The sequence below is a fragment of the Microtus pennsylvanicus genome, chromosome 4 (genome assembly GCF_037038515.1).
Source record: "Microtus pennsylvanicus isolate mMicPen1 chromosome 4, mMicPen1.hap1, whole genome shotgun sequence".
NCBI lineage: Eukaryota > Metazoa > Chordata > Mammalia > Rodentia > Cricetidae > Microtus > Microtus pennsylvanicus.
This window is the reverse complement of record NC_134582.1, coordinates 138,295,212-138,321,165: the sequence shown is the minus strand read 5'-3', so window position 1 is coordinate 138,321,165 and position 25,954 is coordinate 138,295,212. Positions and strand designations below refer to the sequence as shown.

General features: G+C 43.0%; 1 protein-coding gene across 2 annotated transcripts in view; it reads left to right on the top strand.

The window, feature by feature from the left end:
• Positions 1-24,101, top strand: part of Prtfdc1 (phosphoribosyl transferase domain containing 1) — a 98,107-nt gene extending 74,006 nt beyond the window's left edge. Inside the window, exons 4-9 of one of the 2 annotated variants that reach the window (XM_075970638.1) lie at positions 5,077-5,142; positions 15,473-15,490; positions 16,824-16,906; positions 17,345-17,391; positions 22,637-22,713; positions 23,091-24,101. In XM_075970638.1, coding sequence (XP_075826753.1) covers positions 5,077-5,142; positions 15,473-15,490; positions 16,824-16,906; positions 17,345-17,391; positions 22,637-22,713; positions 23,091-23,138 — 339 coding nt within the window. In that variant the 3' untranslated portion in view covers positions 23,139-24,101. The remainder of the gene's footprint in view (positions 1-5,076; positions 5,143-15,472; positions 15,491-16,823; positions 16,907-17,344; positions 17,392-22,636; positions 22,714-23,090) is intronic. The other variant, XM_075970639.1, reaches the window with a different exon arrangement.
• Positions 24,102-25,954: the final 1,853 nt, after the last annotated feature.

Genomic DNA, 25,954 nt, shown 5'->3' with positions numbered 1-25,954 from the left:
GGGTACATTCTGCCAGATGATAGGACAGGCCAGCATAATGCCTGAATCCTAACAAATGCCACTGATCCAGTGACCAGGAAATGAGAGAGAGTGGGGGGAAGGGTCATTGTGCCAGTACCACTTTCAAGGACAAGCCCCCAGTGACACATTCTCTGTCTACTCAACTTCACCTCTTAAAGGTTCTACCACCTCCCAGGACCACCAAGCTGGAGACTAAGCTGGCAATATGTAGTGGTGTTGGGGTGCATGCCATTCAAACAGTAACTATATGTGTCTGATAGATCAGAGGCGGGGTGCTTGCCATTCAAACAGTAACTATATGTGTCTGATAGATCAGAGGCTGACCATGCACCACTCTCTGTACCCAGTGTTCCACACCTATCAATTGAAAACAACCCAAAGAGAAAGAGCAAGAACAAAAACAGCCAAAACAGGAAACAGGAAAAGGGGGAAAAAAACCAAGACGCTATTTTATATTAAGACATACTTTAAAACTGTGACTATAAGAATAAAATTTTAATATTAGGAAAAGCAAATTTATTATTTCCTACTTATAACTAATTGGGAAATCAAATTAATTACTTGAGCATATCAGACTAATTAATACCAGAATCAACATGTTAGGTTGGAGAAATACAGAAACTGACCCTTTTACATGAGGATAAAAAAAAATTTGCTTTTAAAAACAAGCATTTCTAGACCATAGGGGAAAATAATAATTTTGTAAAGGGTGTTGGGATAATTGACTATATACACACTTGGAAGATATAACTTCCAGATGGGTTAAGGACAAATCTAATATTAAAAACATGTTTAGAAACTTGGACTAAGAAAGGTCTTTGTAAATGAGACTCATTTGGCAGCACTCTGTGTGACTTTGAGTACTGTATTTAGTTTTCTGATGGCCCATGGTTTTTGTTGTTGTTATTGTGTTTTTAACAAACAAATATAAAGCCAATAAGATAGAGATAAACATTCGACAGTTGGGTGGAATAACAGAATTATTTGAAAATGTACTCTGATCTGTTAATCCAAATCTCACTAGCCATGTGGTGCCTTGTGGTTTGTGGTTGCATGCAGCTATGATTATCCTCGGCCTGAAATTCTGTTTCTCTTGGTTATAACATAGCTGATTATAATATACAGATCATCCCATGTTGAACCCTGTATCTCTGGAGTGATAAGAAAGCATTCTCCCTTGATACTTTCTAAAGTTTTCTTAACTACACAAAGACATTGCCAAGAAGGAGAATTAGAGACTGATCTCCTTCACGAACACTGATACAAAAATACTCAATAATATACTGGAAAAATGATCATCCACCATGATCAAGTTAGTTTCATCCCAGAGACGCAAGGATGGTTCAACATACGAAAATCTGTCAATGTAATCCACCATATAAACAAACTGAAGGAAAAAAACAACACATGATCATCTCATTAGATGCTGAAAAAGCCTTCGAGAAAATCCAACATCCCTTCATGATAAAAATCTTGGAGAAGCAGGGATACAAGGAACATACTTAAGCATAAGAAAGGCAATATACAGCAAGCCAAGAGCCAACACCAAACTAAATAGAGAGAAACTCAAAGCAATCTCACTGAAATCAGGAACAAGGTAAGGTTCCACTCTCTCCATATCTATTCAATATAGTTCTTGAAGTTCTAGCTAGATCAATAAGCCAACAAAAGGAGATCAAGGAGATACAAATCGGAAAAGAAGAAGTCAAACTTCCACTATTTGCTGATGATATGATAGCTTACATAAGCAACCCCAAAAATTCTACCAAGGAACTCCTACAACTCATAAACACCTTTAGTAATGTAGTAGGATACAAGATAAACTCGAAAAAATCAGTAGCCTTCCTGTACGCAGATGATAAATGGACTGAGAAAGAAATCCGAGAAACATCTCCCTTCACAATAGCCACAAATAAGATAAAATATCTTGGAGTAACTCTAACCAAACAAGTGGAAGACCTGTATGACAAGAACATTAAATCTTTGAAGAAATAAATTGAAGAAGACAACAGAAAAAGGAAAGATCTCCCATGCTCTTGGGCAGGTAGAATTAACATAGTAAAAATGGCAATCTTACAAAAAACAAACTACAGATTCAATTCAGTTCCCAGCAAAATTCACAGACTCAACTTTTTATGGTAAACCAAAAAAAAAAAAAAAAAAAAAAAAAAAAAAAAAAAAAAAAAAAAAACCCGGGATAGCCAAAACAATCCTGTACAATAAAGGAACTTCTGCAGATATCACAATGCCTGACTTAAGACTCTGCTACAGAAGCTTCTGTAAAGCAAAGGACATGGTCAACAAGACAAGATGGCAGCCTACAAAATGGGAAAAGATCTTCACAAACCCCACATCAGACAGAGGGCTGATTTCCAAATTATACAAAGAACTCAAGAAACTGCTCATCAAAAGAACAAATAATCAAATTAAAAAAATGGGATTTAGACCTAAACAGAATTTTCAACAGAGAAATCTAAAATGGCTGAAAGACACTTAAGGAAATGCTCAACATCCTTAGCCATCATAAAATGCAAATCAAAACAACTCTGAGATTCCATCTTACACCTGTAAGAATGGCCAAGATCAAAAACACTGATGACAATTTATGCTGGAGAGGATGTGGCTAGAGGAAACACTTTTCCAAAGCTGGTGGGAGTGCAAACTGGTACAGGCCCTTTGGATTTCAGTATGGTGATTTCTCAGAAAATTAGGATACAACCTACCTCAAGATCCAGAAATACCACTTTTGGGTATATATCCAAAGTATGCTCAATCATACCACAAGGACATGTGCTCAACTATGTTCATAGCAGCATTGTTTGTCATAGCCAGAACCTGGAAACAACCTAAAATACCCCTCAACTGAAGAATGGATAAGGAACATGAGGTACATTTACACAATGGAGTACTACAGAGCAGGGAAAAAAATGACATCTTGAAACTTGCGGGCAAATGGTTGGATCTAGAAAACATCATATTGAGTGAGGTAACCTAGACCCAGAAAGAAAAATATCATGTGTAGTAACTCATAAGTGACTTTTAGACATAAAGGAGAAAAAAAGACTACAGTCCACAATCCCAGAGAACCTGGACAACAAAGAGGACCCTAAGAGAGACATACATTGGTCTAATCTACATGGGAAGTAGAAAAAGACAAGATCCCCCGAGTAAATTGGGAGCATGGGAACCATGAGAGAGGGTAGGAGGGGAGGGAAGAGGAAGGAAAGGGAGCAGAGAAAAATATATCGCTCAATAAAAACAAAGACAAAAAAAAAATAAATGAGAAAAAAAAGACTTTGGTTTATGTATGGATGTGTTTGTGTATGCTACACAAGTTCAAGCGCCCCTGGAGGCCGCAATAGAGTGTCAGATGCCTGAAACTGCTTGTGTGAACCTCTGGATGGGTGGTCTGGGAACAGAAATTGGGTCCTCTTTGAGTGTTGCAAAAGCAATTCACCGCTGAGCTGACTCTCCAGCCCCCTTTGGTATTGTTTTGCAAGTTCTTAGCCACTGTGATAACTCCTTGTGAATATGACTGGACCGCCAATACAAAAAAGCTTAGAATTCTGGGTATTCAGTGACCCTTCTCTTTCCTGGGTCAGACTGCTAATGTTATCTAACTTAATGGCTCACTTTCAGATGCTCCTCCAACACTGCGCTAAAGGGAAACACTTTAGCAACACGTCTGTTTATTTTGGTTCTTCAGAGAGAGGGTCTCACCGTGTAGATCTCTTTTTGGTCACACAAAGGTTCTTTACTGGCACAATTGTCATTCTTGTGTTTGGATTATTTCTCCCTTTCCCAAGCAACCAATTCCCTGACAAAGTGACTCTACATACTTACAGAAATTGCTGCCTGTAGGCAGCAGAATACAACTCAAGCCAGCTCAAGAAAATTCCTCCAGGAAGTTGCTTGAGAGACCGCAAACTCTAAGGCTGACGGTAGAACTGATCTCTCTACGCCACTAAGGCCGGCCCTGCCTGACCCTATGGGATGGACTCTTCCAAAATGAGGCAAGTCCTTGTCAAGACAGGGGAAAGACTGCTAGACTACCAAACGGAATAGCTGTCTGCACCAGCAACCGAGGACATCTCCTGCTGCGGCACGGAATGGCACACATACAATTGTCTTCTCAAGTTTATCCTTTTCCATCAAGGCATTGCAACAGCACCGCATTCTTGCTTCGGTCATGCAGCGGATTGGTTGAGTCTGTCTGCTTCAGTTCCTCTGATGTGTGTCTGTCACAAGGCAGAGGCAGAAGCAAAGTTCCACTTGAATTCTTCCCCAAGTGATTCGTGTTATGTATACTTAAAAATAAAAAGCAAGTATTTGCTGGCTTGTTTGTGTACTTGCTTGCTTTTTGAAGTTTTCTTAGGACACTGGAATGTTCGATATTTAAACATTGTAAACAATGAACGATAAACTCACGCTTAGAAGATTTAAATTTAAAAAAAATTCTCCCTGGTTCTCATATTCTTGGAGCTACAGACAGGTCCTAAAGCTTGATCACTTATGTCAGAAGATCAAGTCTTTCTTGACCACACGGTCTGTTACCATTGCTCTTGTCATCAGATGATGGGCTGAATTTCCAAGGAAAGAGAACAGATGAGGGCTCCATTTCCTGTGAAATCAGAATCGGATTGTTCCCCACTGCAAACCATAGCTAGGGTTTATTAGAAGTTGTTTCTGGAGCTCCCAACCCTCACCTCAGAAAAGCCCACAAGTGATGTCTTTCCCTACTTCTCTGCCCCAGGACAGTACTATCTATGGTTTATTAAGTTTGTCTATCCTCCCTCCAGCCGTCCATCCCCCTCTCCAGTCTTTCCCCACCAGCCAGTCATTAGCTGGCTTTGTCTCAAGAGCCTGCAGGAAAGTGGCTCTTGGTAACCATAGGCAACGGTGAGCCCTTGCTAGCTATGTGCGCTAGCTATGTGCACTGTATTTGCAAGGCACAATCTAGCCGTTAACCAAGAAGATGGGAAAATGTGCTTTTCAAGTTTTCCTGTGCACGAAAGTCATTGTCTTTCTTTTCTCCCCGCTCCCCGATTTCTGCAGAATGACCGGTCCATGGGCGAGCTGCAGATCATAGGAGGCGAGGATCTCTCAACACTGACTGGAAAGGTTTGTTAATGTAACTTCTCTGTAGGCATGCACTTCTGGGGATGTCTATGTGACCTTCATGTCAGGTCAGAGCTTCAAATGCATTTCAGCAGCTCTCCCGGGCTTGCTAATTCATGCAAATAGACGTGTGAAACCCTTTAATAATGTCTCCTGTCCCAAACACAGCCCGTGTGTAGGGCACGCTGCAGGCCAAATCCTCGGAGCTTCCAATTGCAGTCTTATTTCAGACAGCAAAACCCTGGGCCTTGATGGCCTTCTTTCTACTCACCTCAGAGGCACCTCTACCCCCACAGAAGCTTTCTCTTTTGGGATTTCTGTCTGTCGCTTTGCAGCAAACACTGTGGCGAGACGTTTCAACAGGTTCATTGAATCGTACAGCATGCTGTTGCGCTTCTTGAGAGTACAGTTTTTAGCTAGTTTTTGAAGGGCTACCACCTCACCCCATCCCACACCGCACACAAAGAATAAAACCTACTAGATGGGTGGCGAAGGAAAAACGTATTTTAATTTAGAGTTCTAAACTTGCCCTTGACTAATTATGTTGTGAAAGGATTATTTGGGTTCTAATCTGAATTCTGGGATTCGGAGGAGGGCAGCTTCCTAAGCAGATGATCTTGGAGTGATTTGGAACGCAGAGTCACTGGGGGTGAAAGCAACTAGCAAGTCTCTTCAACTATCATGATCTAGCCTGATACCACCCCCACCCCGCACACACCAAATAAACAAAAACAAAAATAACTTCACCTCTCTAAGTAAACCGGTCAGTCTATTTCACACACTTTAATCTCTCATCCTTGGCAGCTGTTACCGTTACACAATTCCCCAGATGGGGAAAAGCAGAACAACAGCCGCATTTAATAAAAGTACGTATCATAATATTTGGACTGCTACTGAGCTGCCTGGACCCTGACTAGAAAGCAGCTTCCTCTTCCTGGGAAAACAGCTTTGTGGGTTCCAGGAGCAGTAAATTTTGTCCGGTGGCAACTGCAGTGAACTTGTTAGCATTAGCCCATTGCTGGGCATCTGGCATCGCTACGCTGCAGCAGGAAGGCCTTAAGAAGCTATTCCTGAGAAGCAATTTCCTGAAATCCATAGCATTCAGCACCCTGGAAGGGTGCGTTAAGCCATTTAGCTTAGTTCTTTCCCAACAGTTACCACTACACAGTCTGCACTTGTCTGTGCTTTTGCTGAGAGGACCATTAAATGACAACCCAAAGATTTTTTTGGGCTTCCTCCCTCCTCCCTTCCCATTTTGTTCTGAAGTGATTTCCCTCATAGACAGGCATAGGTGTGCCCTCTGAGTGCTAGCGGTGGGGGTTGGGGGGGTGGCTTTTTACTAGTGGTGCAGTAGGCAGTAGACAGTGCCGGTCTTGGCTTTGGTGCCTCCTGCTGAAAGCAGGCACAAATCAAGAGGAAGTGGACAACTAGCCAAGAGTGCATAGAAGCAGGAGTCAACATCAGCTTCCTGTTGACAGGACCGTTTCTTTCGGGCTACCTGATGCTATCTAGTTATATCTATAACCTCCTGTTTATGAAGAAACATTTCTATACATTTAAACAGGTACCAAGTAGAATCCCTTGGGCCAAGAACTTCTAAAGTAAATCAACAATACTAGGTACTCGGCAACTGACAGACTCACTTGATTTCAAAGACTAAACCTCAGGAGCAGAGGGAAAGGCTAGGTGAGCCATGGCAGACCATCCCCCAACCATCACATCTTCAGCTAGCTTGGGTGTTTATCTGCGTTTTACCTTCATCGCTGCCTTCCAAGTCGTGACCCTTACTACTGAAAGTATAGTTCAGGCGGGCAAATTTTTCTATAAAGAGCCAAATATAAATATTTTAGACAGCGTGGACTAACAATCCCTGTTGTGTCATGAGAGCAACGAGTGGCGATGTGTTCTGATACAACTTTGTTCACATAAACAGGAATGAAGCCCTAGTGGTCCTGGGACCCCAGTTATTTCTAGAAGCTTGCTGGCTCGAGGTCAGCAACACCTAGGTTCTGTTAGACCACCTAGGAGCTTATTAGAAATTGAGAATCTCGGGAGCCACACCAGAGCTCCCGACAGCAACTTCCTAGATGGGCCCTTCTCACTTCAAGCCCTGCAAGGCGCTGGTCACCCCAATCCAACCCACCACCTCCGCTGAACCACCCTTGCGTTCCCTCGAGCCCACCTTGCTTTCCTGAACTTCAGCCTCCAGCTGACTCCCGCTAGCCTTCAAACCATTCTCCACAAACTCACCCAAGGGATCTTAAAATGCAAACTGGGCCAAGTTGCTTATCAATGGAAACCTTTCAGTGCCCTTTTAATTAGCAGTTGCCAGACTTAACAAAAACAAACAAAAACCAAGTAGCCCAGTCAAATTTGAACTTTAAATATTGAATAAAAGTTCAATATAAGTATATAGTAAACATATTTTCTGTAGCTGTGTCTTGTGTGTGTTTGGGACATACTTACCCTAAGAAATTATTCACTGATTACCTGACTTTCAAATATAATTATATGTTTGTGGTTTACCTAGCAAACGTTCAGCTAAAATTCTGTAAAGATGAGCCAAATTCCTCACTACAATAAGTCCTGGTCGATTCCTGCTGGAACCCCACCATGTTGGGGGCCTCATGGCCCTCACTAGCTAAATCTTTCCTGCCAACCCCCTGGACAAGCTGACCCTTCTCACTAGAACCCACTTTCCTCTTCCTGAAGATCAATATCCCCTGCAGAGCTGTCAGGTGTGGGTACCTGCAAGCCCTTCTATCTTCCTCCAGCCCAGTATATATCTAGATGCGATCCCAATCCCATAGAGCCCCTTCTACAATCTACAAGTTAGTACTTACTTAGGAGGCACTTTATTATTTGCCTTTCCCCACCAGGAAGTCAGTGCGCAGAGACCACTGTGTTTCCCATCTCATCTGCAGAGTCACAAGCAGCCTGGTCCATCACAGGCTGAAATAAACATTGGATGAGCAGAGAGTGCATCATCTTATGCAGAAATCAGGAAGACAGTTTCAGTTCGTTTTGAGCAAGGACATGGCAGAGGCAAATGCTAAGTCTAAGCCAGTTTGGCAAGGCTTCTGGTGGCAAGTGATGGGATCCAGCTTGTGTTTGAAGAACACGTTGGCAGCTTTATAGAGAATGCTTTGGAGAGCAACAGAAGTTAATGAAGGTAGCTATGAAAGGACACATCAAAGCAGCTGATTTAGGGTAGGACTGGAGGAGAAAGGTGCTGAGTGTCCAAGAGAAGGCAAAAGGCTTCAGTATTAATGAAACTTAAAAAGGAAGATGGCAGAAGTAAAGACTGCATCACTAAGGTGGGAGAGGGGAGATAACTGGAACTGGGGGTGTAGCAGAGGGAGAGCACTTGCCTAACTGGGGCTGTAGCTCAGTGGTAGAATGTTTGCTTCAGTGGGGGTGTAGCAGTGGTTTCCCTAGCCCTGGGTGTAGCTGCAGTAGGTAGAGTACTCGCCTACCTGGGGATGTGGCTCAGTGGTAGAGTACTCGCCTACCTGGGGATGTGGCTCAGTGGTAGAGTGCTCACCTGGCTGGGGACGTGGCTCAGTGGTAGAGTACTCGCCTACCTGGGGACGTGGCTCAGTGGTAGAGTACTCACCTGGCTGGGGACGTGGCCCAGTGGTAGAGTGCTCACCTGGCTGGGGATGTGGCTCAGTGGTAGAGTGCTCACCTGGCTGGGGACGTGGCCCAGTGGTAGAGTGCTCACCTGGCTGGGGACGTGGCCCAGTGGTAGAGTGCTCACCTGGCTGGAAACGTGGCTCAGTGGTAGAGTGCTCACCTGGCTGGGGATGTGGCTCAGTGGTAGAGTGCTCACCTGGCTGGGGACGTGGCTCAGTGGTAGAGTGCTCACCTGGCTGGGGACGTGGCTCAGTGGTAGAGTGCTCACCTGGCTGGGGACGTGGCTCAGTGGTAGAGTGCTCACTGGCTGGGGACGTGGCTCAGTGGTAGAGTGCTTGCCTAGCACTCACAAGTCCCTGGGATGAAAGGCAAGTACTATTGGGGGGTGGGGAATTAAAATTTTCGTTTAACTTTAGGGATGTTCTTTTCCTTATAAAATAAGGACCTTGCCGGGCGGTGGTGGCACACGCCTTTAATCCCAGCACTTGGGAGGCAGAGGCAGGCGGATCTCTGTGAGTTGGAGACCAGCCTGGTCTACAAGAGCTAGTTCCAGGACAGGCACCAAAACCACAGAGAAACCCTGTCTCAAAAAAAAAGAAAAAAAAATAAGGACCTTGTGTTCTCAGACTTTTTAGGGCTGTAACAAAACACCCAAGAAGACAGCCAAAGAGGGGAAGGATTCATTTTGGCTCACAGTTTCGGAGATCTCAGTCTATTTGGCTCCACTGCCTTCAGGTCTGTGGTGCAGCAGAACATGATGATAGAAAGGAATGGTGAGAGGTGAAGGGAGGGGTGTGCTCACTTTGCCGGGAGAGGCTGAGTGGGAGAGGCAGAGTCTTCCAAAGCAGGACATATATCATTTATCGAAGATATGCCCCAAAACAACCTACTTCCTCTAGTAAGGCTCTACTTGCAAATAACACAGTAATGAAGTTAGGTCCTCCTGACACAATCACCTCTCAGTAGTGCCACACCTGGGCACACAACACAGCCAGCCTTTCGGGAGGACAGTTTATATTCAATCCTTCACCTGTTCAGTCTTGTCTGCCCAAGAAGAATTTTCAAGACAACAAAGAAATCTCATAAATTCCAGAATCTCTTCCCAGTTATGCAGATTCTGCACGAGCCAGGGCAAACTTAGGAGAATAAAGAATTCAACACCTAATGGGCCCTTGCTTTAGTGGTTGAAGAGTTCAAAAGTATAGTAAAGTCTGCATTGGGCGGCAAGGCTGGTACAAGTCATCATCTAACTTCTGTCCTCCCATATGCTCATCTTACAGACCGCCAGCCAGTCAATACATGTGCGCTTATCATGTTATCACTGTACCAGGAATTAGACAGGGCTTCTCTCATTCAGGGCTGAGCACCTCAAGAATAGTTTTCTGAGTCATTCCACAAATCCTTTTCCTTGGGAAGAAGGAGGAGGAAAAGAAGGAGGAGGAAAAGAAGGAGAAGGAGAAGGAGAAGGAGAAGGAGAAGAAGGAGAAGGAGAAGAAGAAGAAGAAGAAGAAGAAGAAGAAGAAGAAGAAGAAGAAGAAGAAGAAGAAGAAGAAGAAGAAGAAGAAGAAGAAGAAGAAGAGTGGGGAGAGGAGTAACATAGAAGAAGGAAGAGAAAAGAGAAGCAGACTTAGAATGGGGGAGATAAGGGAAAATAGAGAGGCCCAGGGCTGGCCCCGCATGACTAAGGAAACAAGTCAGGAACTGAACAAGGAAATGATAAATCGCTGGAAATGTGGCTGGGTTGGGTTTATAGAGTACACGGATTGTCTCAATAAAGAGTTGAACTTGCTGAGTTTGGGCAGAGGCGACATCATGGAGCTACTTAGGAGAAAAAGAATATATTCGTGGTAAATTGTAGAAAAGATCACTCAACTAACTAACTAATTAATTTATTATGAATAAAAAATAGAGCGAAGGAAGTGTGAGAGAGAGGAGGGGCAGAGCTGCCCAAGCACTTCCTTGTCTGTGTGTGCAAGACAAGGGATGCAGCAAGAATGAAGAGGGAGGGATGGAAATGGTTCCTAGATTTGTTTATGAAAGAAAGGACCTCAGAAAGCAAATCGCAACAGTTCCCCCTGTTCAGTTGTACCGTGTGTGTTACCAGCAGCTCTGGGACCTCTGGAGTCCTCTCAAGATGCTGGAGTTCAAATAAGAGAAAGGATTCTGTCTTTCCCTCTCCTTTTCTTTCTTGCCTTCTTTCACTTTCAAGGGAGGCTGGCTGAGTCACAGTTCTAACTAGGTCATTGCTGCTGAACAAAATGAGCCCTAGCCGCTTCTGTTCCGTCACCTCTGGCGCTTAAAAGCCTTTACTCTGTGAGCTTAAGCTGTCCTCACAACACGCTCTCACTCGCATTTCTTTATCCCCAAGTTGATTTAATCCTGGCACTTCATAAAATGTGTGTATCCATTAAAGCAGGAAGACTCTATTCATGTTGAAGAGAAACCCCTGAAAGGGTGAAAGAAAACCAGGGAAGCAGGGAAGCAGGCCCAGATCTGGCAGCGCAGACGCACAGCTGTGCAGGTTCGGGGCAAGATTTCAGGGGACAAGCGCCCTACCCCCAAATAAGTTTCTAATCAAATGCCAGAATGAAGCATTGAAACTTGCCAAAATCCAACCTCCCCCCTCCACACACACACACTCCCCGGCTGCCTTAACTGTTTGAATCATTCCTTTTTATTGCTTCTGACTCGGCTGAGAACAATGGTGGAAATGCCCACTGATGAATGACTCTGGCAACTTCGGGAGTTATCGCAGAAAATGAAATGCTGAGCGACATTCCTTTCTCTGTGGGATTTGGAGTCGCGCTCCTCCTCACAGTCCACCCTTCAGCTCAACCTTGCTGTGCCAATCCCTCCGAGGGTGACCACACCCACAAACCCCTATTGCGGTTGCTGAGACAGTGTGGTGTGTTGATTGCTTTGTGTTTTCAAAGGTCAAAAGTAGGAGCAGACAACTTAAGAACATTATGTATATTTGTATAACTCTTTCCTACCTTTTCCCTTCTTCATTAGGATAACTCAATGCAATAGGCTTTGCTCAGACCTCAGAACAGCAACAAAACAACACACGGGAGTCTAAAGTCCCTATAGAATTTATGCCTACAGCCCCCGCAGATTTTTACTGGCTTTCTGGGAGGAAGTGAGCGAGGTGTGAGGAGATGACTGAGACAGTAATTGGCAAACATCTCAGATTCAGCGATCACGGTTATCAGATGGGAAGCGTTTTGGAGGCATAGAGAGTTCTGGAAAAAGTCCCCACGGTTGCCCACTCAGAAACTGGGGATTTTAGTGGATCGCTCGCTTGCTCAGAGCAGATTAAAAGCAGTAGATGGTAATGAAAAGCCGGGTAGAGAAAACTGCAGATGACGACATCTCATAAGTGAAAGAAAAGAGCCAAAATTATTCATTTACCACACAGGGCTCTCCAGGGCTCTCCTTTTTTATTTTGTCCTCCATCTCCTCCCTTCCTCCCTCCCTCCCTTCCTCCCTCCCTCCCTTCCTCCCTCCTCCCTCCCTCCCTCCCTTCCTCCCTCCCTCCCTTCCTCCCTCCCTCTCTTCCTCCCTTCCACAGAGTCATGTTGTATAACCCAAGCTGACCTGGAACTCATGATCTTCCTGGCTCTATTTCCCAGGGGCTCTGCTTAGGTGTACACCACCACACCTTGAACATAAGCCTTTCTGGACTGCCTTTTCCTGTCATCTTTTCCTGCCAGCCAATGTTCTGTGCTGACCAGGGGAAATGGGCTACTATTTGTCTCTCAGCCCTTGAGGCCAATCTTGGTGCATGAAAACGAAAGGATCGGTTTCCTTAGATACCAACACTAATGCTTCCAAGACTGGGACCATTACATCTTCTATACCTTGGGCCTTCATACATACTTATCATCCCACGGCAGAGTGGAAAAACAAGAAACAGAGGGATGAGAGACTGAAAGGGGACTACCTCGTTCTTATAACAATCTGCTATTAAAATAACTAACCCACTCTTGCAATGATAGTCACACTCTACTCTTGAGGGCAGCATGGATCACCTTTTATTGGGCACCACCTTAACATTTGCTGGTGATTAATTTTCAGATGCAGGAATCCTGGAGAATACATTCAAAACACAGTAGAATCCTATGTGTGGTCTTAGACTGAAGAGACAAATTACATAGGCCCTTTTAGGGACAACTGGAAACATTTGAATATGCAGTTGGCTATATATGATATTAAAAATTTATCATTTTTGTTAGATGTGAGATTTTGGTTATATAAAAAAGAGAATGTTATTGTAATTTCAATATTTTTAAAGCATACATACATTTAAATTCTTTAAAGTTAAATACACTCTAAAACTTAAAAAAGGTCATGGTTGGGGTACGGTTTTGTGGGAGAGCACTTGCTTACTTTGTGTGTTTTGGGGGAAAAAGGAAGGAAGGAATGGAGAAGGAAAATAGGTTTTCTATTTTCAAACATGATTTGATACATTTAAAAACCAAATTAACTATTTAAATGTGTTAGTAAATATATCAGGCTGAGACAAGATACTTGCCTGGTATGCAGGAGGTCCGGCATTCCATCTCAGCCTTGCAAAAAAAAAAAATACATAATGCATGTATTTTCAGGAATGTAAAGTACTTGTACTTATAAGAAACACAGGCAAACCAGCCAGGAAGGCAATGCAGAGCTCACACTGATGGCCTCTTCCAGCAGCAAGTGGGGAGAGGAGAGCTGAAATTGGAGGTGGCAGTTTTCTTTAAAACTGTTCAAACTTAAAATAATGTACCTTATGATCAGTACACATGCAAGTCCCACTTCCTACCTACAGTCTTAGGACTGGGGTTAATCTTTTCAAAGATGACTTCTATGTTACATAGTTTTTAAATGGAAGAGGGAGGGGGAAAGAGAGAAAGAGAGAGACACAGACAGACAGACAGACAGACAGACAGACAGACAGACAGACCATTCTTTTCAGGGCTCCATAATTAGACAAGAATGCATACCAACATATTTTGGAAAGAAATTTTTGTTTACATAATTGAACCAAAAAGGAATTGTGAACAAGGAAATTCAATTAACCACAGCATTCTCTAAGCACCCTGGTTAGCTAATGGTCTTGGTCAAGCCTCAGTCAAACTGAAAATACATGTCCAAGTTAAGTGCTATGAATCGAGGGCAAAGGTCATAGCAAGCCATGTTCAAAATGCTAAACAGATTCCTGGCAGCGTGAGTCTTAGAGGACATAGTGGGCTGAGCCCCACACATGACATTAATGTCCAACAGCACAGAAAGAATACAAGGCCTTTGAGAGTAGATAATATAGCATTTCATCTTGATGATAAAATTAATACTCCTTTTCTTTTCAAGACAGAGTTTCTCTGTGTTACAGTCCTGGCACTTTGTAGACCTGGCTAAGCTCAAACTCGCAGAGACCTACCTGCATCTGCCTCCCAGGTGAAAATTAATATTCGTAATAAATAGATTTAATAAGAATGTCATACCTAAGAGAAAAGCTCTTCCAGACAGGCATTTCTACACATTTGACATGGACTGTAAAATAGAGCTTTCCCAGTTTTCTTGTTTGGGGAGGTGGTTTGTTAATGTTCTTCATTCATTAAGTCTCCTTTGTATCAGATATAAATAAGAAATTTATGCTTTGATCTGACATTACAGTTACTTAATCAAGGATGAATGAGAAAGATCAAGGGGCTGGGACCTGTGCCCATACACATTGACACAAATAAATAAGTATAAATAATTTAAAGCATTAAATAAAACCTCATTACTTTCAAGAAAAATTCTTTCCACTTAGTGATTGTAATAGTATATTATCATAGTCATAATTTGGTGGGCAGAATTTATTTACTACTACCAATCTACTTAGTTGGTTTATTTTAATTCACTGATAAAAACTAACGGTTCCTATTCTTTTAAAAAAATAATAATTGTTGCCTCTGTGCACAGGTAATTCAGTAGGGTCTGGGAATACATCAGTGAACAAGACAGACACAATCCCCTACTACATGAAATTTAAAGTCTAATGGGCAAAGAAGCTACCTAACAAGAAATGGAATGAAACATAATTTATTTCTCAGGAAAAGTCGATGAATACCTTCTGAGTGCGTAGCGAGGAATCTGACGTGTCATAAAAACACACAGCAGGCCCCTCAAAGCTCTTTCAGTTACCCACCTCACCACACCCCAGCTCTGTTTCTTCAGGGTTGGAAACTCAAGGGGAGACACAGCGGAGGTTTGGGTGACTACATGGAAAGAGGGCAGTTAAGTGTATGATATCTGCTGAGTTCCGTTAATGATGTAGTTTATGTTGGCCAGCTTTCCTGCTGGTGAGCTTAGGATCCCAAAGATGGGAGACAGAGGGACATGGGCTACTGAGATGTCATAATTTTGTGGATAGCCGCTTCAAACAGGCATCAAGGTCTGACCTGAGCCTGCTACTAACCTGAATATAGACAATAAAATTGCAACACCAAGTAATCCCACGGCGATGTTAAAATGAATCTGGGATACTTTTGTTTCCTCTGGTTGTTTGGACTTAAAGGATGGGAAAGATCTACTGAGGACATTATGAAATTCTAACTGTAAACAAAACTCGGCTTTGCCTTGTGACACACGCTTTTTAATTATTTATTTATTTATTTATTTATTTTTGTATTCTGAAATGCTTTTGGTTTTTTGTCTTTTTCTTTCCCTCTAGAATGTTCTCATTGTTGAGGTAAGCTGGCCATTCCTTTTTGATATTGGAAATTATAAGAGTCTAAAGGAGAGTTTCAAAATGTTGGCCTTGTTTATCAAATTGACAAAGTATCAAGTCCCCCGCCCCCCCCCCCCTGCGTGTAACACTTTAAAGGTGTTTAACAGAAGCCAACTATAGTCACTGGATTCAAATGATCCAAACCCAACAGTTTCCAATGCCTATGTGGGAGTTGGTCCTGTATTATAGCCAATCCCACAGACACCTCAGTCGGTTCTTTCATGATTTATGAGACAGACATTTGGAGGGAGAGTAGACAGCTTGTGGAAACAGCCAATACATTCATTACTATTTATTTAACAGCAAAACCAAGGCTAGAACTCTCCTCACCTCATGACCTCTAATGCCTTTAATCCATTCTCAAGCCTCAAAAATCATAAATTCAATCAATCAACATGACAATCCAAGGGAAAGTTATGGGGGTTTGGTGCTGGTGGGTCTTTTGCTGTTTTTGTTTTTCTGTTAAGAAAGATGCAGAAAGGCTGTAGACTCAGCAGACTCCCACAGTAAAAGGCCACGTTCCCTCAGGAGCACACCTGTCTAATCAGCCACCGAAAATCCAAAGAATCTTTTTGTTGTCAGGCTTCCACATTTTCGGTGTGACCTTCTCTGTGCACAGTTCTGGCTGCACACGGCTCAGGGAGTAGTCCCTCCAGCCAAATGAGTCGCTGGACCCTGGCTAGACTGGGACCTGTTGTGTTCCTCACCAACCCCTGACAGCTGAGTTCCAGCAGGAGGACAATAGGTTGCAGCTGCCAGTTCTGTGTAATCGTGCATCCACAGCTCGTCAGCAGCGGAGACCCTGTGTTCGCTGCAGCCGAGGAGCTCGGAACCCCTGGACGTCACCAGCTGCCGCGCAGACACACTTAGCATCCCCTAAGGAGTAGGGAGGCCAAGGCGTTTATCCTCTCAGTGTATTCAGATGTACATCCCATGTCCATGAAAATTCATGTGTCTGCTGTTTTGTGAAATGTAACCTCCAGGCCAAATTTAGTCCCTGACTGTGCATGCAAGAGTCTGGGTCCACTCAATGAGGAAGGACCCACATGCTCCCCAGAGGCAGAACCGAATCCTTTAACGCAGCTGAAGGATGCAAGAAGAATATTCACCAGCATGGTTTCCAGCTTCCAAATGATATGCCCACAAACGCATAACTGATTCTGCTTTCTGTGTGGACTCTTACGGGTTGGCCTTTGAAATGAATGTGCATTTTATTAATAAGGAATAGCTCTGCAAATGTAAAGAGCAGTATGCTATGCAAATTGCTCTGGTGAACTTTCTGCTTTTTGCAAAGGATGTTGTTGGAACTGGGAGGACCATGAAAGCTCTGCTCAGCAGCATCGAGAAATACAAGCCCAACATGGTGAAGATAGCCAGGTGAGTCAGACACAGCACAGTGCAGTGCTCTGTCCTCCCAAACAAGACCAAGAGGCATCCTCTCCCAGAACACTGTCCCGAGCCATTAGCACTGAACCTGGGATGCTAGGCTTTGACCTCCCTGACAAAACTCATCTGATTGCCAGCCTGAGGGAGACAGGGATGAGAGAGCAAGGCCTTTGGCAGCAGCCTTGCACCACATGCTTCCAGGAGCAGCCAGGCCAGCCCTCAGCAGTTGCTCAGCATGCTTCCTTCATCCAGCCCAGCCAGGCCACACTGCAGCTGCACAGGCAGGAGTTAAAGCAGGCCACGGTGGTGCGCCACAGGCATGGGGGGTGGGGCAGAGGAGTACACAACAACTTAACAATGTTTAATTTTTTTTGCAATTCATATCCTAATTTATTGGAGTGGTTAAAGTGAATTTTTTTTTAATGGCAGTTTGTTGGTAAAGAGAACAGCCAGAAGTGACAGCTTCAGACCTGACTGTAAGTGTTTCAGGGTTTGGGGTGGTTTTCTGGAGCTGGTGGCATTTCAGATGATACAAATAGTCCTACAAACTCTTTGTGTCCACCACCTCCTGATGGAGGTTCGGGCTCCTCGAAGGTACACATCTTACGATTGCATCTCTCACAACAACCCCATTCTATGTATTGGATTTATTGGTTGATTGATTGAATATATTTTAAAGAACTTCACTGGTATGTAATTCAGTCCAGGTTACTATACAAATTAGCTATGTAGCCCAGGCTGGCCTCAAACAGGCATCTACCTTTCTGTTACAGCTTCCTGAGTACTGGGATTACAAGTCTTCCCCAGGATACCCTGGTGCATTGGATACTTCAACTGTTACTTTTGTTGTTGTTATTGTTGTTGTTTTATTTTGTTTTTCGATACAGTGTTTCTCACTATAGCTTTGGAGCCTGTCCTGGAACTCTCTCTGTAGACAAGGCTGGCCTGGAACTCACAGAGAAGCCTCTGCCTTCCAAGTGCTGTGATTAAAGGCGTGGACCTCCATGCCCAGCTCTACTGTTATATTTTATGCAGTTGATCAGTTTTAGGGTGGAAATGGCCTTCCTCCCCTAAGACCAATTCAGATATTCAGGGTCCCTGATTGGCAGCTATTTGCACCAATCAAGAGACACTGCAAAATTTAGAAGGATTATCCTGCCCCCTTCCAGACCCTGCACATTGATGAGACATCTCCCTGCTACCACCAACAAAAATTCAGGAGCACAGAACAAGAGCAAGCAGAGCTCTCGGTATGCCATGTTCATACCTGACCTCAGACTTGTGCTCTGGAGGATTTTCCTTGTCCAGGGTGTTTTGCTGTCCTCCTCACAATAAGATTGTCTCTGTTCCCAGAAGGGCCAAAGCCACTGAATTATTTTTTATTCTAAACAAGAGATTTTTTTTATTTTTTTATTTTATTTTTACTTACTTACTTAAGGCAGACTTCAGCTAAAATTCTCTAACTTGCGTTTGTTCTAAAGTTCCTAGGATCATTTGGTTCCAATTCTCATCAGCAAGCTGAAAAAACATTAGCCAGAGAGGCATAGTATGGAGGGGTCATGAGCCAGGGTTTCTTCGTTCTAAACACTGGTCTCCTCTGCTGGGTTCCTAATTGCACATCAGGTCACCTCTGGGCAAATAACTGGAGCCCATAGCCTGTTCCTCTTGGTTGCTGGCCTTGGGGTCGGGTCTGTAAGTCACTATCATTATGTGCAGTTATTAAGCAGAAATTTTGTGAGAAGATTTTCAATTGGCATTGAAAACATAGGGCTGGAGAGATGGGCCAGTGGTTAACAACGTAGTGCTCTTGCAGGAGATCCAAGTTCTACTCCAGCATCTGTACGAGGCAACTCATGGCCACATGTCACTCCATTTTCATAGGGATGGAATTGTCTGGGCTCCACAGCCATCGACACACACACACACACACACACACACACACCCCACAGAGTTAAAAATAAAGCCTTAAAAACAAACAAAACAAAACAAACAAATCCATTTAAGGACAGGCATGATGACATGTGCCCATAATCTTAGCACTCAGAAGGCTGCAAGAGGATCACGAGTTCAAGACCATCCTGGGATTCATAGTGAGACCTCATATCAAAAAGACACAACCAAACAAAACCAAATTCAATTAGTTGTTAATCTCTTGTGTCATTTTATAAGAACAACATAAAATAAGAGCAACTAAGACTGGAGATGTGACTCAGTGGTAGAACACTTGTCAAATAAGTATCCTAGATCCCCAGCACCATACACACAGAGACGCACACATGCAGATGCACACACATAGACACACAGACAGTCACACACACAGAAAGACACACAGACGCTTTTTTTTTAAATTTTTTTATTGAACTATACATTTTTCTCTGTTCCCCTCCCTTCCTTTCCCCTCCTCTTCTACCCTCTCTCATGGGGTCCATGCTCCCAATTTACTCAGGAGATCTTGTCTTTTCTATTTCCCATTTAGATTAGATCCATGTCTGTCACTCTTAGGGTCCTCTTTGTTGTCCAAGTTCTCTGGGATTGTGGACTGTAGGCTGGTTTTTGTTTCCTTTATGTCAAAAAGTCACTTATGAGTGAGTACATACGATATTTATCTTTCTGGGTCTGGGTTACCTCACTCAATATGATGTTTTCTAGCTCCATTCACTTGCCCATAAATTTCAAGATGTCGTTATTTTTTTTCTGCTATGTAGTACTCCATTGTGTAAATATACCACATATTCCTTATCCATTCTTCAGTTGAGGAGCATCTAGGTTGTTTCCAGGTTCTGGCTATGACAAACAAAGCTGCTATGAACATAGGTGAGCACATGTCCTTGTGGCATAATTGAGCATCCTTTGGGTATGTACCCAAAAGTGGTATTTCTGTGTCTTGAGGTAGCTTGTTTCCTAATTTTCTGAGAAATTGCCATGCTCAAATCCAAAGGGCCTGGACCAGTTTGCACTCCCACCAGCTTTGGAAAAGTGTTTCCTCTAGCCACATCCTCTCCAGCATAAATTGTCATCAGTGTTTTTGATCTTGGCCATTCTTACAGGTGTAAGATGGAATCTCAGAGTTGTTTTGATTTGCGTTTTATGATGGCTAAGGATGTTGAACATTTCCTTAAGTGTCTTTCAGCCATTTTAGATTTCTCTGTTGAAAATTCTCTGTTTAGGTCTAAATCCCATTTTTTTAATTTGATTATTTGTTCTTTTGATGAGGAGTTTCTTGAGTTCTTTGTATATTTTGGAGATCAAACCTCTGTCTGGTTTAGGGTTGGTGAAGATCTTTTCCCATTTCGTAGGCTGCCATTTTGTCTTGTTGACTGTGTCCTTTGCTTTACAGAAGCTTCTCAGTTGCAGGAGGTCCCATTTATTAATTGTTTTTTTCAGTGTCTGTGCTACTGGGGTTATATTTAAAAAGGGGTCTCCTGTTCCAATGTGTTTAAGTGTACTTCCCACTTTCTCTTCTATAAGGTTCAGTGTGATTGGTTTTATGTTGAGGTCTTTGATCCATTTGGACTTGAGTTTTGTGCATGGCGATAGATATGAATCTATTTTCATTCTTCTACATGTTGATACACCATTGATATCCCAGCACCATTTGTTGAATATGCTTTCTTTTTCCATTTTACATTTTTTGCTTCTTTGTCAAAAATCAGGTGTTTGTAGGACACACACACACACACACACACTTTTAAGTAATAGCAACTAACACTGAGAAGCTATGATGTGCCGGGCGGGCCAGGTTCTTACAGCATACAGGGTAAGTTAATTCAGTCTCCAGAACAGCTGCTATTGATATGCCCATTTAAAAGACAAAAAAATGGAACACAACAAGCTTAAATGGCTTGCCAGAGTCATGCAACCATAGGAAGAGGGCCAGTAACAAGCCCAGGCAGTCTGCCTCAGACCACAGCATTTACAAACACTGCAGGAGCTGCACTTACCAGTGAGTGATGGGCCTCTCTGATTCCTGACAGCCCCACTGACTCATCAATTTCCTAGTCCATAACTTCACAATATTTGGCCTTCTACGCGGCTTTGGGCTTCAGTTTTCACAGTCTGCTTTATCACACCATTGTAAGGACTCCATTGCTCCCTAGAAAGTCTGTTATTGTTCAGTAGGGTTTCCTGGAACTAATTCTGATGTGTTAGCTAGCTCAGAATCCGGTTTCCCCTTTCTGAAGTGCCGAGACAGCATTTTTGAGTGTCTTTGACTCGTTGTTATATGTTCAAATGCTAATGTCTTTCCTTCCTCCTCTTTAAATTTGTTGCTCTCTGTTCAGACAAGGTCTGTCTGTGTAGCCGGGCTGGCATCTAACTCAAAAGCCTCCTGGCTCAGCTTCCCAAGTACCGAGATTACAGACATGCACCACTGTCCACAGTTCTTCTTTGCTTATATTTCTAGAAACAGCAAGTTCAAGGAATCAAACAGGCCTTCTACTTAGTGATCCCATAATTCAGGCCCCTAGAAAGCTGATCCTTCTAGCACTGTGTGTAAACTGAAAACATATTAGGTCATAGAGATCAAAATGATGGGCTGTACGGTGGTGGCACATGCTCTTAATCCCAGCTCTTGGGAGGCAGAGACAGGCCAGCATGAGATGGAGGCCAGCCTGGTCTACAGAGTGAGTTCCAGAACAGCCAAGGTCTACACAGAGAAACAATGCCTCCAGAGAAAACAACAGCAGCAACAAAACAAACAAAGAAGCAAACAAATAAAAAAAATGAATACCCCAAATGGTAGTGACCATGAAGATCACTGTCCACAGGCTGTACCTGTGGGTACAGTGTCATGTAACTAGGCATACATGCCTCTTGTCTATCGTATTACAACAAATGAATTTACAAGATTCCAAGATACTGAAGCAAATTTGAAAACCACTAGACCACACATATTACCCTGCCTGATGATCTCTGGGAGAAAACTGTTGTCTGTTTCTTCCTTTAAAAAAAAATTCCTTAACTTTATTTTATGGGCATTGGTGTGAAGATGTCAGATCCCCTGGAACTGGAGTTACAGACAGTTGTGAGCTGCTGTGTGGGTGCTGGGAACTGAACCGGATTCCTCTGGAAGAGCAGCCAGTGCTCTTAACCGAGCCATCTCTCCAGCCCGCTGTTGTTTGTTCCTTAATAAACATCATGTTCTCGACTGTCTCCTTTTGTTGCACCCATTTCCTCCCAGCCCACGCTCATTAGAGATAAAGAGCTAAGTAGGATTCCCTGCATGGTAAATCGGCACAGAAATGACGCTCAGCATCCTCTCCTTCGAGCTCACAAGCCCCTTTTCTTTCGTTTTGTCTCCCAGGTTTTGCTTTCCAGCCCGTCAACAGGCTGAGAACAGTGACACAGTGGGAGAATGGCTTCCCAGTTGTGGCAGTGCCATGATGCTTTCTGCTTCAATGGGCCTCTGTGCTTGTGAGACCATCTCCTTAGGCATTATGGCATTTACACACCGCTTGTTGTGAATAAAGTCACGTTGCTAACACACACACACTTCTCGTCATCCACTGGGCCTCCTGAACCCTTCCTCAACTCTGCACACTACAGGCCCATTCCGCATACATGCTTCCTTGTTTGCCTTGTGTCCCCAAGCCATCATTCTGGGCCAGGCATTCATTGGATTGTCTTGCACAATGCTTCTCACTTCTGTTTACCTTTTAAGTGCCAGAGCGGCATATAGCAGTAGTATGCTCTAAACTTTCGTCCTTGTCTCTTTCGGCTAAGATGCTGGATTTGAGATCCCAGATGTCTTTGTCGTGGGCTATGCCTTAGACGACAATGAATACTTCCGAGACCTGAATGTAAGTATTGCATACAAAACCCAAATTCTCTGTACCTAAGACGTTAATACTAGCATCAATCTAACAAATTACTAAAAACAGTAGCAAAATGTAGCTATATTTTTTGATGGGAACACTTTGGGAAAAACAATTAATTCTTCCAATCCTTCCAGTATCCCACAAGGTAGGTTATCAGGATGATAGAAACATATCATGCTTATTTGCATTCGGTGCTGAGAAAAGGGAAGCAGAACAATGGCCCTATACTGTTTTTTGTTTTTGTTTACTATTTTATTTTATTTTATTTTGCTATAGTCATCAAGGCGTCTAGCACATTCTATGTGAACTTTTAAGCTAAAAATAGAATCCTGATGCCTTTTTACCCTCTATGGTTTCAGCACATATGCGTGATCAACGAACACGGTAAAGAAAAATACCGAATATGACGAAGCAAAACTCCTCAGCGTCTCTTTCCCAGATAATATGATTCTTCTACTCAGGAAGCCAGAGTGTAAAGTCTGTCTCCATGCCCCTCTTCACTCAGTAGCATGTAAAAGACTTTTTAAAAATGAGTTCTTCTTTTCGGATATTAGAATGTCAATACTAATGGTTCTTCAGGAAAAGAAGACTGTGCCTGCTTTTGACTCATTCCAGTTTGAACTTCTCATACCCCAAATCCCACCCACCTTTAATGCTCCCGAACATACCTGCTGCTTTAGTACAGTCTCCTCTCAGGGGCTCTTCCTGGACAAACTCCCACCCGATTACTCAAATATTGTTCACTTAACTCCTCTAACGTTACATGTCTTTATAACATTTTTACAGTAATAAGAACCTGCACCCCACTTTGTGTTAGCCCTGAGCCTGTACAGTAAGAATGCAGCTAAGTTCCCTCACTAAGACAGGAGCCAAAGGACAGCTTCCTGGGAGCATCTGTCTGCCCGGCTGTGACAGGACGTTGTTATTTGCTTTGACAAAACCTTTCAGGAGTGCGGGGACAATGAACCTTAATGATGTTATGAAATGAGCCTTCACTGTGTGCTCGTGAGCTGCGTTTCCTGCATGTGATGACAGCATGTCATGTGTGCATGGATGGACTCGACTGTGTTTAATACTCTGCATTTTAATTAGAAAAAACACAATGGCAGCAAGGCCTGCCCCCCTGAGCTGAATCCTTTTATTCACGTGGGACATGAGCAAATGGCGGGATTGAGAGGCGGAGGGTGTTTGCAAAAATCAGCACTAAACAAGTGTGGATTTTCCTCTTATTTGCATGAAAGAATAAAACAGTTAAATATTGTTTTAATAATGAACAAAGGTAGAATTATTTAACTCAATGTCCTTATATGACTTCCCACACAACCCAGGGTGCCAGAGGAAGCAAGCACACATACAGAAGTTCTTGTGCATAACACACACACACACACACACACACACACACACACACACACACCTATTAGCACCATTATATGTGACTCTTCCTAATTTGTAAGGATTTTAATTAAAAGTAAGCTCAAGAGCCCACAGTTCTGGATATATTGCCTCCTAACAGGAGAAAATGCAAAATAAAATAACTAAATAGTCTTTGTTTGGTTCTGAACCGTCTACAGCATATTGCTACATTGTAGAGTCCTTTAAACTAATAATAAAAAAGACATGTTTCCCAACTGCTTTCATATGCTTTCAGTCATTGAACTGTGTGTGAGCCAGCAGCCTAAATGCATGGCTGTGTGTACCTAGCCCATGGTCAGCCTGGATTAAATCCAAAACACGCACTCAGATAAGCAAACGTCAAGCCAGGAGCCATCTGCCACTTCCCTGTTGTCCTCCCTAAACCTGCTTTGTGAGGGCAAGGAATTCACGTGTGAAGGAAGATTTCCTGTATATCTATCCCCATCTCAGCCAGAGAAGAAAACAGACCCTGCCCAGATTCCCCAAGGGGGAAGCCACAAAGGGAGTCACTTCTGGCTTTGTTCCGAAAGCACATTACTGATTAATAGTAGTGTAGAACTAAATTCATAAGACTCACATTTTATATATACTTTACCATTATACCATATTTCTACCTAAAGGCCTAGAAAAACAGACACACGCTTGGTTTGGAATAGAAATTTATCCATGTAGCAGGCAGCTTAGAAATGTTTTCTTAAAAATCTTGCATTTTAAGTAAGCATCATTAGCATTTGTGACAATTGTGTTTGTTCAGATTAGAAAACTGATCTGTCTCAAAATTGTGAAGGTTTGTATATTTAATCGCCAAAAAGAAAAAAAAACAGTAAAGCAAGGAAGTTTAATCATTTCTGCTATTTTTTCATATCAGACTATTTTGACACTGATATGCAAGAATGCCATCTTGGGAAAAACATTTCTTTTCCTGTTGCAAAACGCTGACTGGGGTTTATGCTCCTGAGTTTAGTCACATCACTCCAAAAACATAAAATCTGCTTAGCAACAAATCTAGGTATTTATTTAGCAGTTAGCACTTATAAGGGTCTATCTCAGTTACCCTTCTTTTGTGAACCCTGAAGAGTGACTTAAGGGAGGAAGGATTTTAGTTCCCCATTCCAGGTTGCAGTGCATCCTGGCAGGGAAGTCAGTCACACCACCAGGAACTCGAAGGAACTGATCACATCTACAATCAGGAGACAGAAAGATGAAAGCAGAAGAGTTTTCATTTTAGACAGTCCGAGATCTCCTGGCCAGAAAATGACCCCACCCACAATTAAGAGGGTTGTTCCACATCAATTAATCTAGTCAAGATAATGCCACACAGGCATATCCAGCCTCCGAGATGATTCTAGAGTCTGTCAAGTTGACAGCACCAACTGCCATAGACATGGAGCAGGACTGGGACTGCTTCTCCATAGTGGGACCAGCCATGCTCAGCCCCAACACCACAAAAGCAGAAAGGAGGGGGTGGGAAAATATATGTGTTACTAAATTAGAATGTTTGGGCTGTTTAATCAATAAAGTTAGTAATACTTAGGAGTTTTCTAAACAAATTAAAATGCCTAGTTATAAATTGGCTGGAATTTATTACACTTTCAGCATCATACTCAAGCGTGAGGTGCCAATAAACGGCTCTCCTGGTGTTCTTTTGCTATCTCCGATAGATTGCCATGTTTCTGATATTCTGAAACAGTGAAAGCAACCTATAGGAGTAGTCTAGATTGCTCAGCCCCTGTGCTAGACACTTATGTCTTCCCAGTGAGAGAGCGATCACTCATCCCCTCCCAGGCATCAGGGAGCTACTCCCTCCCTT